This window comes from Salvelinus namaycush, chromosome 19 (genome assembly GCF_016432855.1).
Source record: "Salvelinus namaycush isolate Seneca chromosome 19, SaNama_1.0, whole genome shotgun sequence".
Classification (NCBI taxonomy): Eukaryota; Metazoa; Chordata; class Actinopteri; order Salmoniformes; family Salmonidae; genus Salvelinus; species Salvelinus namaycush.
The window spans coordinates 34,144,483-34,157,543 of record NC_052325.1 but is presented as its reverse complement, the minus strand read 5'-3'; the positions used below and the strand labels follow the sequence as shown (position 1 = coordinate 34,157,543).

Genomic DNA, 13,061 nt, shown 5'->3' with positions numbered 1-13,061 from the left:
CTCCCTGGCCTGAATGGACTGAGATTGAGACATTTTTCATGTCTGGCGTGTGTCCCTCACATTGTCTCCCTCTCTGTCTGCAGCGTGAAAGAAACTAAACTACACAGTTACATTCCTGTAGTAGGCTGCGGAGAGGGACGTTCAGGCAGTTTATTTGCTATTCTGTAATGTATGTTCACATGGGAAAATTACATGTCAGATGGATTATGTATAAATGTTTGAATAGATGTTACCCTGTGTATTCATGATAACATAGTTGTTTTTGTTTACATTTTGTCTTGAGCTCTCTTCTTCTCATGAGGTGGGAACAGCTTACTGTACATCTCTTGTAATGAACCAAAACTATACTGTTGATGAGAGCCCACATAGGAGATCCCAGGACCCATGTTTCTATAGTAACCCTGTCAACTGACTAGAGGTGTGTGTGTGTGTGCGTGTGTGTGCATGCGTGAGTGTTAAAGTGTGTGAGTGTTAAAAATTCAGCCCCCACATTGTTTGGGTAATTTTTTGAATGTTTTATTTATTTATTTTCTCCCCAATTTCATGGTATCCATTTGTTAATTACAGTCTTGTCTCATCACTGCAACTCCCGTACGGACTTGGGAGAGGCGAAGGTCAAGGGCTGTGTGTCCTCTGAAACACAACCCAACCAAGCCGCACTGCTTCCTGACACAATGCCCACTTAACCCGGAAGCCAGCTGCACCAATGTGTCGGAGGAAACACTGTGCACCTGGCGACCATGTCAGCGTGCACTGCGCCGGGCCCAACGTAGGAGTCGCTAGTGCGCGATGGGACAAGGACATCCCTGACGGCCAAACCCTCCCCTAACCCGTACAACGCTGGGCCAATTGTGCGCCGCCCCATGGTTCTCCCGGTCGCGGTCAGCTGCGACAGAGCCTGGACTCGAATCCAGAATCTCTAGTGCCACAGCTAGCACTGCGTTGCAGTGCATTAGACCACTGTGCCATTCGAGAGGCCGAGTCATTGCGGATGTTGCCTGTAATCCATGGCTTCTGGTTGGAGTATGTACGTACAGTCACTGTGGAGACGACGTCATCGATGTACTTATTGATGAAGCCAGTGACTGATGTGGTTTACTCCTCAATGCCATCGGAAGAATCCCGGAATATATTGCAGTCTGTGCTAGCAAAATAGTCATGTAGCTTAGCATCTGAGTCACTGGTCCTTCCTGCTTTAGTTTTTGCTTGTAAGCAGGAATCAGGAGGATATAATTATGGTCAGATTTACCAAATGGAGGGAGAGGGAGAGGTTTGTACGCGTCTCTGTGTGTGGAGTAAAGGTGGTCTAGAGTTGTTTTCCCTCTATCATGGTCATTTGACTGATAGTTTGCTTCTGATTGGAGGGAGAATACACTATTCTTTGCCCATCATGGGAACCAGACCTTGGGCTTTCCTGTAGGCTGCACAGACATCCATAAATCTACCTCTCTGCTAAGTGGGGGAGTTAGCAAAGCAGACTGTTGGGGAAGAGAGGATGGTAGAGGGGAGGAAGAGAGTGAGAGAGAAAGAAAGAGAGACTGACAGAGACAAAGAAAGTGAGAGACATCCAGAAATAACAAAAGAGAAAGTAAGTTGAAATAAAGAGAGAGAGTGAAAGAGAGGTTCTAAGGGATCAAGACCAAAAGAGAAAGATAATATACTGTACAGTCTTATTTTAAAATGTATTCAATTGTTTTCCCTCATCAATCTACACCCAATACCCCATAATGTCAAAGCAAAACCAGGTTTTTAGAATTTCTTTGCTAATTTATAAAAAATTATCACCTCCCAGACCAAGGCCCTTCTCCCCCAATTGCTCAGTTTGGCTAGGCGGCCAGCTCTAGGAAGAGTCTTGGTGGTTCCAAATGTATTCCTTTTAAGAATGTTTGAGGCCACTGTGTTCTTGGGGATCTTCAATGCTGCAGACATTTTTTGCTACCCTTCCCTAGATCTGTGCCTCGACACAATCCTGTCTCAGAGCTCTACGGACAATTCGTTCGACCTCATGGCTTAGTTTTTCTCTAACATGCACTGTCAACTGTGGGACCTTATATAGACATGTATGTGTCTTTCCAAATCATGTCCAATCAATTGAATTGACCACAGGTGGACGCCAATCAAGTTGTAGAAACATCTCAAGGATGATCAATAGAAACAAGATGCACCTGAGCTCAATTTCGAGTCTCATCGAGTCTCATGGCAAAGGGTCTGAATACTTATGTAAATAAGGCATTTCTGTTTTGAATATTAATACATTTGCAAACATTTCTAAAAACATGTTTTCGCCTTGTCATTACGGGGTATTGTGTGTCGATTGCCGAGTATTTTTTTCAATTTAATCCATTTTAGAATAAGGCTGTAACGTAACAAAATGTGGAAAGAGTCAAAATGTCTGAATACTTTCCAAAGGCACTGTGAATATATAAAGAGAGTGGGAGAGCCAGCTAGAGTCAGCTGAAGTGCTCTAACTCTGGCCTGCAACGTCTATGCCTTACTGCATTCCATCCACCGACTCTTTGGGATTGATGGCCAAAGGAGGTACATAACGTCATTACTGGTACGGCTGCAGTGGCTGGTCTGGGATTTCTCTCTCGGTGGTACACCGCAGCTCCATTCCGTTCTCCTGCCATCTAAAATCTCTCTCTAAAGTTGCACAATGTGCCAACCACATGGCCTTTTGAGCCCTGTCCAGCGAGCGCACACACACTGCCTTAATGGAAATTTGATGGATATTATAAAGCCATTCCGGCCTGCATTTCCTGCCTTGAAAAGCGTTCAGTAACCCTCATAAAGAATATGGTTAAGAATCAGGCAGCTGTGCCTGCACACACACACACACACACACACACACACACACACACACACACACACACACACACACACACACACTACACCATACATTCTTTCCTCCTTGTTTACGTGTTAGTCTTGATTCACTTTTCAGATAGGTGACGTATATGCAGGATATCTCCTTGTGGGGCCATGTGTGATTCTTTCACTTGTAAAGTACTTTTGTTATATTAGCTCAATATTGCTATGTTGGGCCCACAGACAGTGTGTTAGTGGGGCCCAATATCCCACCGAGCCGAAACCCGGAAAAGCCCAAAATGGGGACCAGCTGAGAAAATACACAGAGGAAGTGATGTCACTGGTCCAAATCCCCCAAAGTCGTCCATTACGGGGTGACGCTGAGACGCTGGCCACAAAGAGGGAACATGACACAGGTTTCACAGCGAGCAGAGTTGCCACGGGAGATGGTTGTCCTTCGCTTTGACATTTCTGTTACCCTGACCCCCATACCCCCCCCCCCCCCCCCCCCCCCCCCCCCGCCAACGAGCTCAGTTTAGAAGGAAGACAGGAAAAAGGGAGAACAGTTGAGATGTAATTATAGGAGAAGGAAAACACATGCCGGCTGGAGACAGGGGGGTCCTTTCAGAGGAGACTACACTATGGACGCTACCAGATAGGAATTATCTCAGAGGGCTTGCATAACACACCTCCAGCAGCAGCCTTAGGAAAGGAGGGGGGGACGGAGGGGCATGGGGTGACGTGGTTGTTCTTTTTTCTCGGAGTAGAGAAAGTGGGAACTGCTTCTTTGTAGAGGGCAGCTGGAGTGTACCATTTCTACAGTTTTGTGCAAATCTTCAGTCTATGATGTGATTCGGTGTGGTTCTGTGTGTTCATCTCAAGTTAGGGCAAATAAGACTTCTCCTACCGCTAAAGTCTATTTGATTAATATTATGTTCATTATCTTCGCAAACGAAATAAGTATACTGTAGTTGACTATCCTTATAGATGCACAGCTTTTCATTTATACTGACAGACCTTTTTTTTTATTCCAGGTTTGGTTGATTGTTCCATTTTCTTTGCCTGTGACAAAAGTCCAAATAACTTTGTCCACAAAAAACCCTTACATATACCGTGGCTTACGCACAAATTGAACCCACACTCTTTGTATTGACACCACCATGCCCCGATCAACTGAGCCGTCTGCAATTGAACACTAACCCTCTCCTCTTTATCTGTTCCATTTGCAGCCTGAAGAGTTTGAGGCGCTTCACTCACACACCTTCCGGGCGAAGACATTCAAGAAAAGCAAGCACTGTGGGGTGTGCAAACAGACCGTCAGCCAGGAGGGGCTCATCTGCAGAGGTTAGTCCTGACCTTGCCTGAGTGTTACCACTGTAACCATGGTCATCTGGGGTCATCAAAGGGTCATTTAGGGTCTCCCAAGGTCACCGTTGTGGTCACTCTGAGTAATTACACTAAAGTAGCTCAGGGGATGTCAAGGGTTGGCAGGTTTTCAATTCACTCAATGATAGTTTGCTAATCAGGCTTTTAACTAATTTCATTGATTAGATTGATACAGGTAACTGTCAAAATAAAGGAAGCACTTGAGTAAATGAGGGATACAACATATATTGAAAGCAGGTGCTTCCACACAGGTGTGTGGAAGCACAGAGTTAATTAAGCAATTAAAACAGCCCATCATGCTTAGGGTCATGTATAAAAGTTGCCCATTATTTGGGCCACTATGGCCAGAAGAAGAGATCTCTGTGACTTTGAAAAAGGGGTCTCAAAGGAGCATAGGTTGTTTAAAGGGTTGTGTGAGTCTCTCTCAGTCACTAGATCTCAACCCAATTGAATAATTATGGGAAATTCTGGAGCGGCGTCTAAGACAGAGTCAACAAAAGACCAAGTGATGGAATTTCTTGTGCAAGAATGGTGTTGCATTCCTCGAATAAAGTTCCAGACACTTGTAGAATCTATGTCAAGGCTCATTGAAGCTGTTCTGGCTCGTGGTGGCCCAACACCCTATTAAGATACTTTATGTTGATGTTTCCTTTATTTTGACAGTTACCTGTAGCTTGTTTAGTAAGCAAATTGAGTGCTAGGTGGGTACTGAGGATTGAGAATTTGAAGTGGCTACGTTTTTGAATGAATTAGATATATACAATATAAAAAGACTATATAAGCAATATAATAATATAGCTCTGTGAATCATCAACAGTGGATAGCCCTATATCCACTGTGTTGGCAAACCTACAGGCTAGACAGTAGACACACTGGGCTTGGCTGGTCACTGCTACTTGGCTAGTGGACATGTCTGCTTCTGCTGATAGTGCTGCATCGGGAAGCTGGCAGGTTGTTTGGTCTAGTATCCAGAAGGGAAAGATTTGGCTTGCCTATTTCCCTTCCTCCTGGCACGGTGTGGATATCTTATTCACAGTAAAGTGAAACAGAGGCATTCTCTTGGCTTAGTGTTTAACTCTGAGAGGACCTAGTATACAATAAGCATGCATTTTTGTTATTACCTTGTAGTTGTACTGTCCTCTTGGAAAGCAGACATTTTTACCTAATCGTGTGGCTGGCTGCTCCCTACAAAAAATACTACATTACAAGTAACTACATTATGTCCTTTTGAAAGATTGTTGTTTTTCTGGTAACTGTATTGTAGTCTCTTCCCATTATATTACCATGATTTATTATCCTCCTGAAATGGGCGTCTCTTATATATATATTTACAGTCCTCTATGCTGGGTCCTGTGGGTGTTGCAGCTGTCTGTCCCTGCTCTCCCAAAGGGATGGCCTGTTAGGGTAGCTAGAATGCATAGGATCAATAATTTCCCTATGGACCACAATCGCTTCACTACCACATGGGTCGACCTCTTAGCCACTTACTCTGATGTGTTTCTGTGTGTGCTACTTTTTTCCCTCTTATTGTGCATGTTTGTGCATACTTTTTCTTTGTGTGTGGTTGTAGTGAGCAAATGTGTATCTGGCCTTACTTGAAGCAAGAGCCCTTGACTCCTGCTGAGAGGCTTATCATGACACTTCAGCACCACCGTTCCAGAGGACAGCTCCCCTGTCAGTCAGTCTGTATAGATAGAATGTAACAGAAGATAGCTCCCCTGTCAATCAGCCTGTATAGATAGAATGTAACAGAGGATAGCTCCCCTGTCAGTCAGCCTGTATAGATAGAATGTGACAGAGGATAGCTCCCCTGTCAATCAGCCTGTATAGATAGAATGTAACAGAGGATAGCTCCCCTGTCAATCAGCCTGTATAGATAGAATGTGACAGAGGACAGCTCCCCTGTCAGTCAGCCTGTATAGATAGAATGTAACAGAAGATGGCTCTCCTGTCAGTCAGCCTGTATAGATAGAATGTAACAGAGGATAGCTCCCATGTCAGTCAGCCTGTATAGATAGAATGTGACAGAGGATAGCTCCCCTGTCAGTCAGCCTGTATAGATAGAATGTAACAGAGGATAGCTCCCCTGTCAGTCAGCCTGTATAGATAGAATGTGACAGAGGATAGCTCCCCCGTCAGTCAGCCTGTATAGATAGAATGTGCCAGAGGATAGCTCCCCTGTCAGTCAGCCTGTATAGATAGAATGTAACAGAGGATAGCTCCCCTGTCAGTCAGCCTGTATAGATAGAATGTAACAGAGGATAGCTCCCCTGTCAGTCAGCCTGTATAGATAGAATGTAACAGAGGATAGCTCCCCTGTCAGTCAGCCTGTATAGATAGAATGTAACAGAAGATAGCTCCCCCGTCAGTCAGCCTGTATACTGTAGATAGATGGTAACAGAGACTTGGGTATTGAGTTGTCTGCTGTATTGACTACAACATGGCTGGTTCCATAGAGGCAACTGAGTATGGTAGTGTGTGCGCGTGTGTCTGTGTGCACGTGTTTGTACGTAAGTCTGTGTTTTATGTCTATGCTTGCCTGTGTTTGTGAGAGAGTTTAAATACGTCTGTGTGTGTGTGTTCTGTCTGGTTGGAGCAGATTTACGAGGGCCAGCCAGTGGGCTCTCAGGAAAGTACAAAGTGAACAATAGAGGCCCACTCAGACAGCAACAAACACACTAACACACTCCATACAAGGACACAGCCTGGAGTAGCCAGCACTGATGAATCACTGAAATTGGTCTTGTCTAAGGACAGAGTGACCAAATGTGTTCATAAATCTCCGAATAAGGATTCAGATAAGGAGTTCTCCTTTACTATTTTTAATGAGGTTTGCGAAATATTGGTTAATGTGGTTCATTTTCTTAAAAATTTAGCCTAACAGGGTGGACATTTATGAGTGGGACATACCGACTAACTACAACAAACATGGAAAAATAGGTACAATTGAGTGTTTATATATACACTGCTCAAAAAAATAAAGGGAACACTTAAACAACACAATGTAACTCCAAGTCAATCACACTTCTGTGAAATCAAACTGTCCCCTTAGGAAGCAACACTGATTGACAATACATTTCACATGCTGTTGTGCAAATGGAATAGACAAAAGGTGGAAATTATAGGCAATTAGCAAGACACCCCCAAAAAAGGAGTGATTCTGCAGGTGGTGACCACAGACCACTTCTCAGTTCCTATGCTTCCTGGCTGATGTTTTGGTCACTTTTGAATGCTGGCGGTGCTCTCACTCTAGTGGTAGCATGAGACGGAGTCTACAACCCACACAAGTGGCTCAGGTAGTGCAGTTCATCCAGGATGGCACATCAATGCGAGCTGTGGCAAAAAGGTTTGCTGTGTCTGTCAGCGTAGTGTCCAGAGCATGGAGGCGCTACCAGGAGACAGGCCAGTACATCAGGAGACGTGGAGGAGGCCGTAGGAGGGCAACAACCCAGCAGCAGGACCGCTACCTCCGCCTTTGTGCAAGGAGGTGCACTGCCAGCGCCCTGCAAAATGACCTCCAGCTGGCCACAAATGTGCATGTGTCTGCTCAAACGGTCAGAAACAGACTCCATGAGGGTGGTATGAGGGCCCGACGTCCACATGTGGGGGTTGTGCTTACAGCCCAACACCGTGCAGGACTTTTGGCATTTGCCAGAGAACACCAAGATTGGCAAATTCGCCACTGGCGCCCTGTGCTCTTCACAGATGAAAGCAGGTTCACACTGAGCACATGAGCACATGTGACAGACGTGACAGAGTCTGGAGACGCCGTGGAGAACGTTCTGCTGCCTGTAACATCCTCCAGCATGACCGGTTTGGCGATGGGTCAGTCATGGTGTGGGGTGGCATTTCTTTGTGGGGCCGCACAGCCCTCCATGTGCTCGCCAGAGGTAGCCTGACTGCCATTAGGTACCGAGATGAGATCCTCAGACCCCTTGTGAGACCATATGCTGACACATCCACATTTGTGGCCTGCTGGAGGTCATTTTGCAGGGTGCTGGCAGTGCACCTCCTTGCACAAAGGCGGAGGTAGCGGTCCTGCTGCTGGGTTGTTGCCCTCCTACGGCCTCCTCCACGTCTCCTGATGTACTGGCCTGTCTCCTGGTAGCGCCTCCATGCTCTGGACACTACGCTGACAGACACAGCAAACCTTTTTGCCACAGCTCGCATTGATGTGCCATCCTGGATGAACTGCACTACCTGAGCCACTTGTGTGGGTTGTAGACTCCGTCTCATGCTACCACTAGAGTGAGAGCACCACCAGCATTCAAAAGTGACCAAAACATCAGCCAGGAAGCATAGGAACTGAGAAGTGGTCTGTGGTCACCACCTGCAGAATCACTCCTTTTTTGGGGGTGTCTTGCTAATTGCCTATAATTTCCACCTTTTGTCTATTCCATTTGCACAACAGCATGTGAAATGTATTGTCAATCAGTGTTGCTTCCTAAGTGGACAGTTTGATTTCACAGAAGTGTGATTGACTTGGAGTAACATTGTGTTGTTTAAGTGTTCCCTTTATTTTTTTGAGCAGTGTATATTTAGCTTTGCACCATTGTTTTACCAGCAAATGATGATGACATCCTGAATGAGGTGTCATTGTAGGAAGGGGTTGTTTTCTTAAATGGAGAATTACAACAAACTATATGTGATAACATCTACAATTCTGGGTATGCGACCAATATGGTTTTTGATTTGATTTGAACTAACAGGTTGGAAAGTGATATCATAGACACACAGAAAAGCTTAAATAAAATAATAATAAGTACAATAATCATTAAAAAAATGTTAATGATGAGAGAGACTTTAAGTAGGACTATAAAATAATGAATAAATATTTAGTATTTTATGGCTTATATTTCTTGTAGAAGTTGAGAAATAACACCTGGGGACAAAACACCCACATCCACTGAAAAAGTGTTGAAAATGCATAAAATGTTATTTCAAGATGCATATTTTTGTGTTTTTAAGGTAAAGACATCAGACCTTATCAGACCTCATATTTAAAGCCTTTTGGAATCCACATTTTACACTAAATAAGAAATGATATTTCCTGGGGACAGAAAAGGCACCGCTTGGTAGGAATGACCCAGATGGGTTTCAGAGTTATTAGTACATCGGCGAGCACTCTGAGGTAATGTGAAGTCATGTTCAGATGTTCCACCCACCCCAACACCCCCTTCCCTTCCGTAACACTGTTTACAAACACTCATCAGTCACATGGGTTCCCAATCATCATCCCAGCTCCACCACTTCCTCTCCTCTCGCCTGTTGCCAGGATACGTTGCCAGGCTCCATGACAATAGGAGCGTATCCTGGCTGGTGACGCATGTCTATTCAGCATGTGTTTGTTTCCAGTCAAAAGACTAGACCCTTAGCCTGGTCCCAAATCTGTTTGTGCTGTCTTTTCAACTTCTATTGTCATTTTTTTTACGCTAAAGTTGACAAGACAGCACAAATAGATGAGCACAATGCTACCAGACTGTCAGGGAAAACTATGTCTGGAAGGCTAGCCTAGACTTCACTGACCGGATGGATGTGTTGACATGTTAACCTACCATACTCACTGCTAATAGTGAGATTGCATGGATGTGAGTATGTGCCGTCAGATCTCTCCCGACGTCGTGGGGTCAGCTCCAGTATCTGGTGGACTGAGAGGGGTATGGCCCAGAGGAACGGTGTTGGGTTCCAGTGGAGGACATTCTGGATCCCAACATCATCCGTGATTTCCACCTTCGCCGCCCGGACCGGCCCGCTCCTCGTCCTTGGGGCCCATTCCCTCTGGCCGGCATCGTCCTGGGGGGGGGGGGGGGTACTGTATCACTGCCCGGGTGGATATGTTGACATGTTAGCCTACCATACTCACTGCATGGATGTGAGTGTGTTAAAAATGTTATAATACTTGATTTCAACGTTTGAATGCATTGGAGATGATAACTGCCATTTGCTATACTGCATACATTAGATGCATTAGGGTCAATTTGGATGCTAGCTAGTGGGGCCTTCAGAGGGTATTCACACCCCTTGCTTTTTTCACATTTTGATGTTTTACAGCCTTTCAAAATTCAAAAGGCACTCGCACATCTGAGCAATCTTTTTTGCAGGTGTATGGTAACACTTGAACAAGTAGAAGGAAAAAGGAAACCGCACACTGCTCTTGATAGTAACACTGATCTTTAATAAGCTTATGTATCGGCCTCACGGCCTTCGTCAGAGCTTTTGTGAGTTATTTTCAATTAGAACCCTTATGTAGACCTAGCCCCACCCACATCCGTTCCACGCATCGAAAGCGTTTGGAGGCCAAGGAAAAAACAAATAAGTGCTACCAAATATAACAATATGCATTTCATAAATATTCAAATAAAGTGTGTAAATAAGACGTATTAAACACGTCTAGAAAACCACAATGAGGACATAGACCTACCGAGCAAGTTTTCAATAACTCACAAAAGCTCTGACGAAGGCCGTGAGGCCGATACGTAAGCTTATTAAAGATCAGTGATACTATCAAGAGCAGTGTGCGGTTTCCTTTTTCCTTCTAGTTGTTTTACAGCCTGAATTCAAAATCGATTAAATATTTTTTCTCACCCATCTACACACAATACCCCATAATGACAAAGTGAAAACATGTTTTCAGATTTTTTTTCAAATTTATTGAAAATGAAATACAGAAATATCTCATTAACATAAGTATTAACACCCCTGAGTCAATACTTTGTAGAAGCACCTTTGGTAGCGAGTCTTTCTGGATTGTGCATGTTTTGCCCCTTATACTTTTCAGAATTCTTCAAGCTCTGTCAAATTGGCTGTTGATTATTGCAGACAACAATTTTTTTAACGTCTTGCCATAGATTTTCAAGTACATTTAAGCCACAGCTGTAACTCGGCTACTCAGTAACATTCACTGTCTTCTTGGTAATCAACTCCAGTGTGGATTTGGCCTTGTGTTTTAGGTTATTGTCCTGCTGAAAGGTGAATTTTTCAGTGTCTGGTGAAATGCAAATAGTCTGTGTAGCCATTTGATTAGATGTTCAGGAGTCTTATGGCTTGGGGGTAGAAGCTGTTTAGAAGCCTCTTGGACCTAGACTTTTCGCTCCGGTACCGCTTGCCGTGCGGTAGCAGAGAGAATAGTCTATGACTAGGGTGGCTGGAGTCTTTAACAATTTTGGGGCCTTCCTCTGACACCGCCTGGTATAGAGGTCATGGATGGCAGGAAGCTTTGACCCAGTGATATACTGGGCCGTACGCACTACCCTCTGTAGTGCCTTGCGGTCGGAGGCTGAGCAAGTTGCCATACCAGGCAGTGATGCAACCAGTCAGGATGCTCTCGACGGTGCAGTTGTAGAACCTTTTGAGGATCTGAGGACCCATGCCAAATCTTTTCAGTCTCCTGAGGGGTAATAGGTTTTGTCATGCCCTCTTCACGACTGTCTTGGTGTGCTTAGACCATGTTAGTTTGTTGGTGATGTGGACTCCAAGGAACTTGAAGCTCTCAACCTCCTCCACAACAGCCCCGTCGAAGAGAATGGGGGTGTGCTCGGTCCTCTTTTTCCTGTAGTCCACAATAATTTCCTTTGTCTTGATTACGTTGAGGGAGAGGTTGTTGTCCTTGCACCACATGGCCAGGTCTCTGACCTCGTCCCTATAGGCTGTCTTGTCGTTGTCGGTGATCAGGCCTACCACTGTTGTGTCATCGGCAAATGAATGATGGTGTTGGAGTCGTGCCTGGCTGTGTAGTCATGAGTGAACAGGGAGTACAGGAGGGGACTAAGCACGCACCTCTGCTGAGGGGCCCCTGTGTTGTGGATCAGCGTGGCAGATGTGTTATTACCTACCCTTACCACCTAGGGGAGGCCCGTCAGGAAGTCCAGGATGCAGTTGCAGAGGGAGGTGTTTTGTTCCAGGGTCCTTAGCTTATTGATAAGCTTTGAAGGCACTATGGTGTTGAACGCTGAGCTGTAGTCAATGAATAGCATTCTCACATAGGTGTTCCTTTTGTCCAGGTGGGAAAGGGCAGTGTGGAGTGCAATAGAGATTGCATCATCTGTGGATCTGTTAGGGTGGTATTTAAATTGGTTTTGGGTCTAGGCTTTCTGGGATAATGGTGTTGATGTGAGCCATAACCAGCCTTTCAAAGCACTTTATGGCTACAGACGTGAGTGCTATGGGTCGGTAGTCATTTAGGCAGGTTACCTTAGTATTCTTGGGTACAAGGACTATGGTGGTCTGCTTAAAACATGTTGGTATTACAGACTCGGACAGGGAGAAGTTGAAAATGTCAGTGAAGATGCTTGCCAGTTGGTCAGCGCATGCGCGGAGTAAACGTCCTGGTAATCCGTCTGGCCCTGCAGCCTTGTAAATGTTGACCTGTTTAAAGGCCTTACTCACATTGGTTGCGGTGAGCGTGATCGCGCAGTCTTCTGGAACAGCTGGTGCTCTCATGCATGTTTCAGTGTTATTTACTTTGACGCGAGCATAGAAGTAATTTAACTTGTCTGGTAGGCTTGTGTCACTGGGCAGCTCTCGACTGTGCTTCCCTTTGTAGTCTGTAATGGTTTGCAAACCCTGCCACATTCGACGAGTGTCATGGCCGGTGTAGTTCAATTCGATCTTAGTCCTGTTTTGATGCGTTGCCTGTTTGATGGTTCACGGGGGGGATTTCTTATAAGCTTCCGGGTTAGAGTCCCGCACCTCTAAAGTGGTAGCTCTAGCCTTTAGCTCAGTGCGGATGTTTCCTGTAATCCATGGCTTCTGGTTGGGTTATGTACGTACGATCACTGTGGGGGACGACATCATCGATGCACATACTGATGAAGCCAATGACTGATGTGGTGTACTCCTCAATGCCATCGGAGGAATCCCAGAACATA

The 13,061-nt window shown here is 45.1% G+C and overlaps 1 protein-coding gene across 2 annotated transcripts in view; it reads left to right on the top strand.

Annotated features, from left to right (window-relative positions):
- Positions 1 to 13,061, top strand: part of LOC120064349 (tensin-1-like) — a 296,497-nt gene that overhangs the window by 109,989 nt on the left and 173,447 nt on the right. For both annotated transcript variants that reach the window (XM_039014867.1, XM_039014866.1), the window contains exon 2: positions 4,038 to 4,152. In XM_039014867.1, the coding sequence (XP_038870795.1) occupies positions 4,038 to 4,152 (115 nt within the window). The remainder of the gene's footprint in view (positions 1 to 4,037; positions 4,153 to 13,061) is intronic.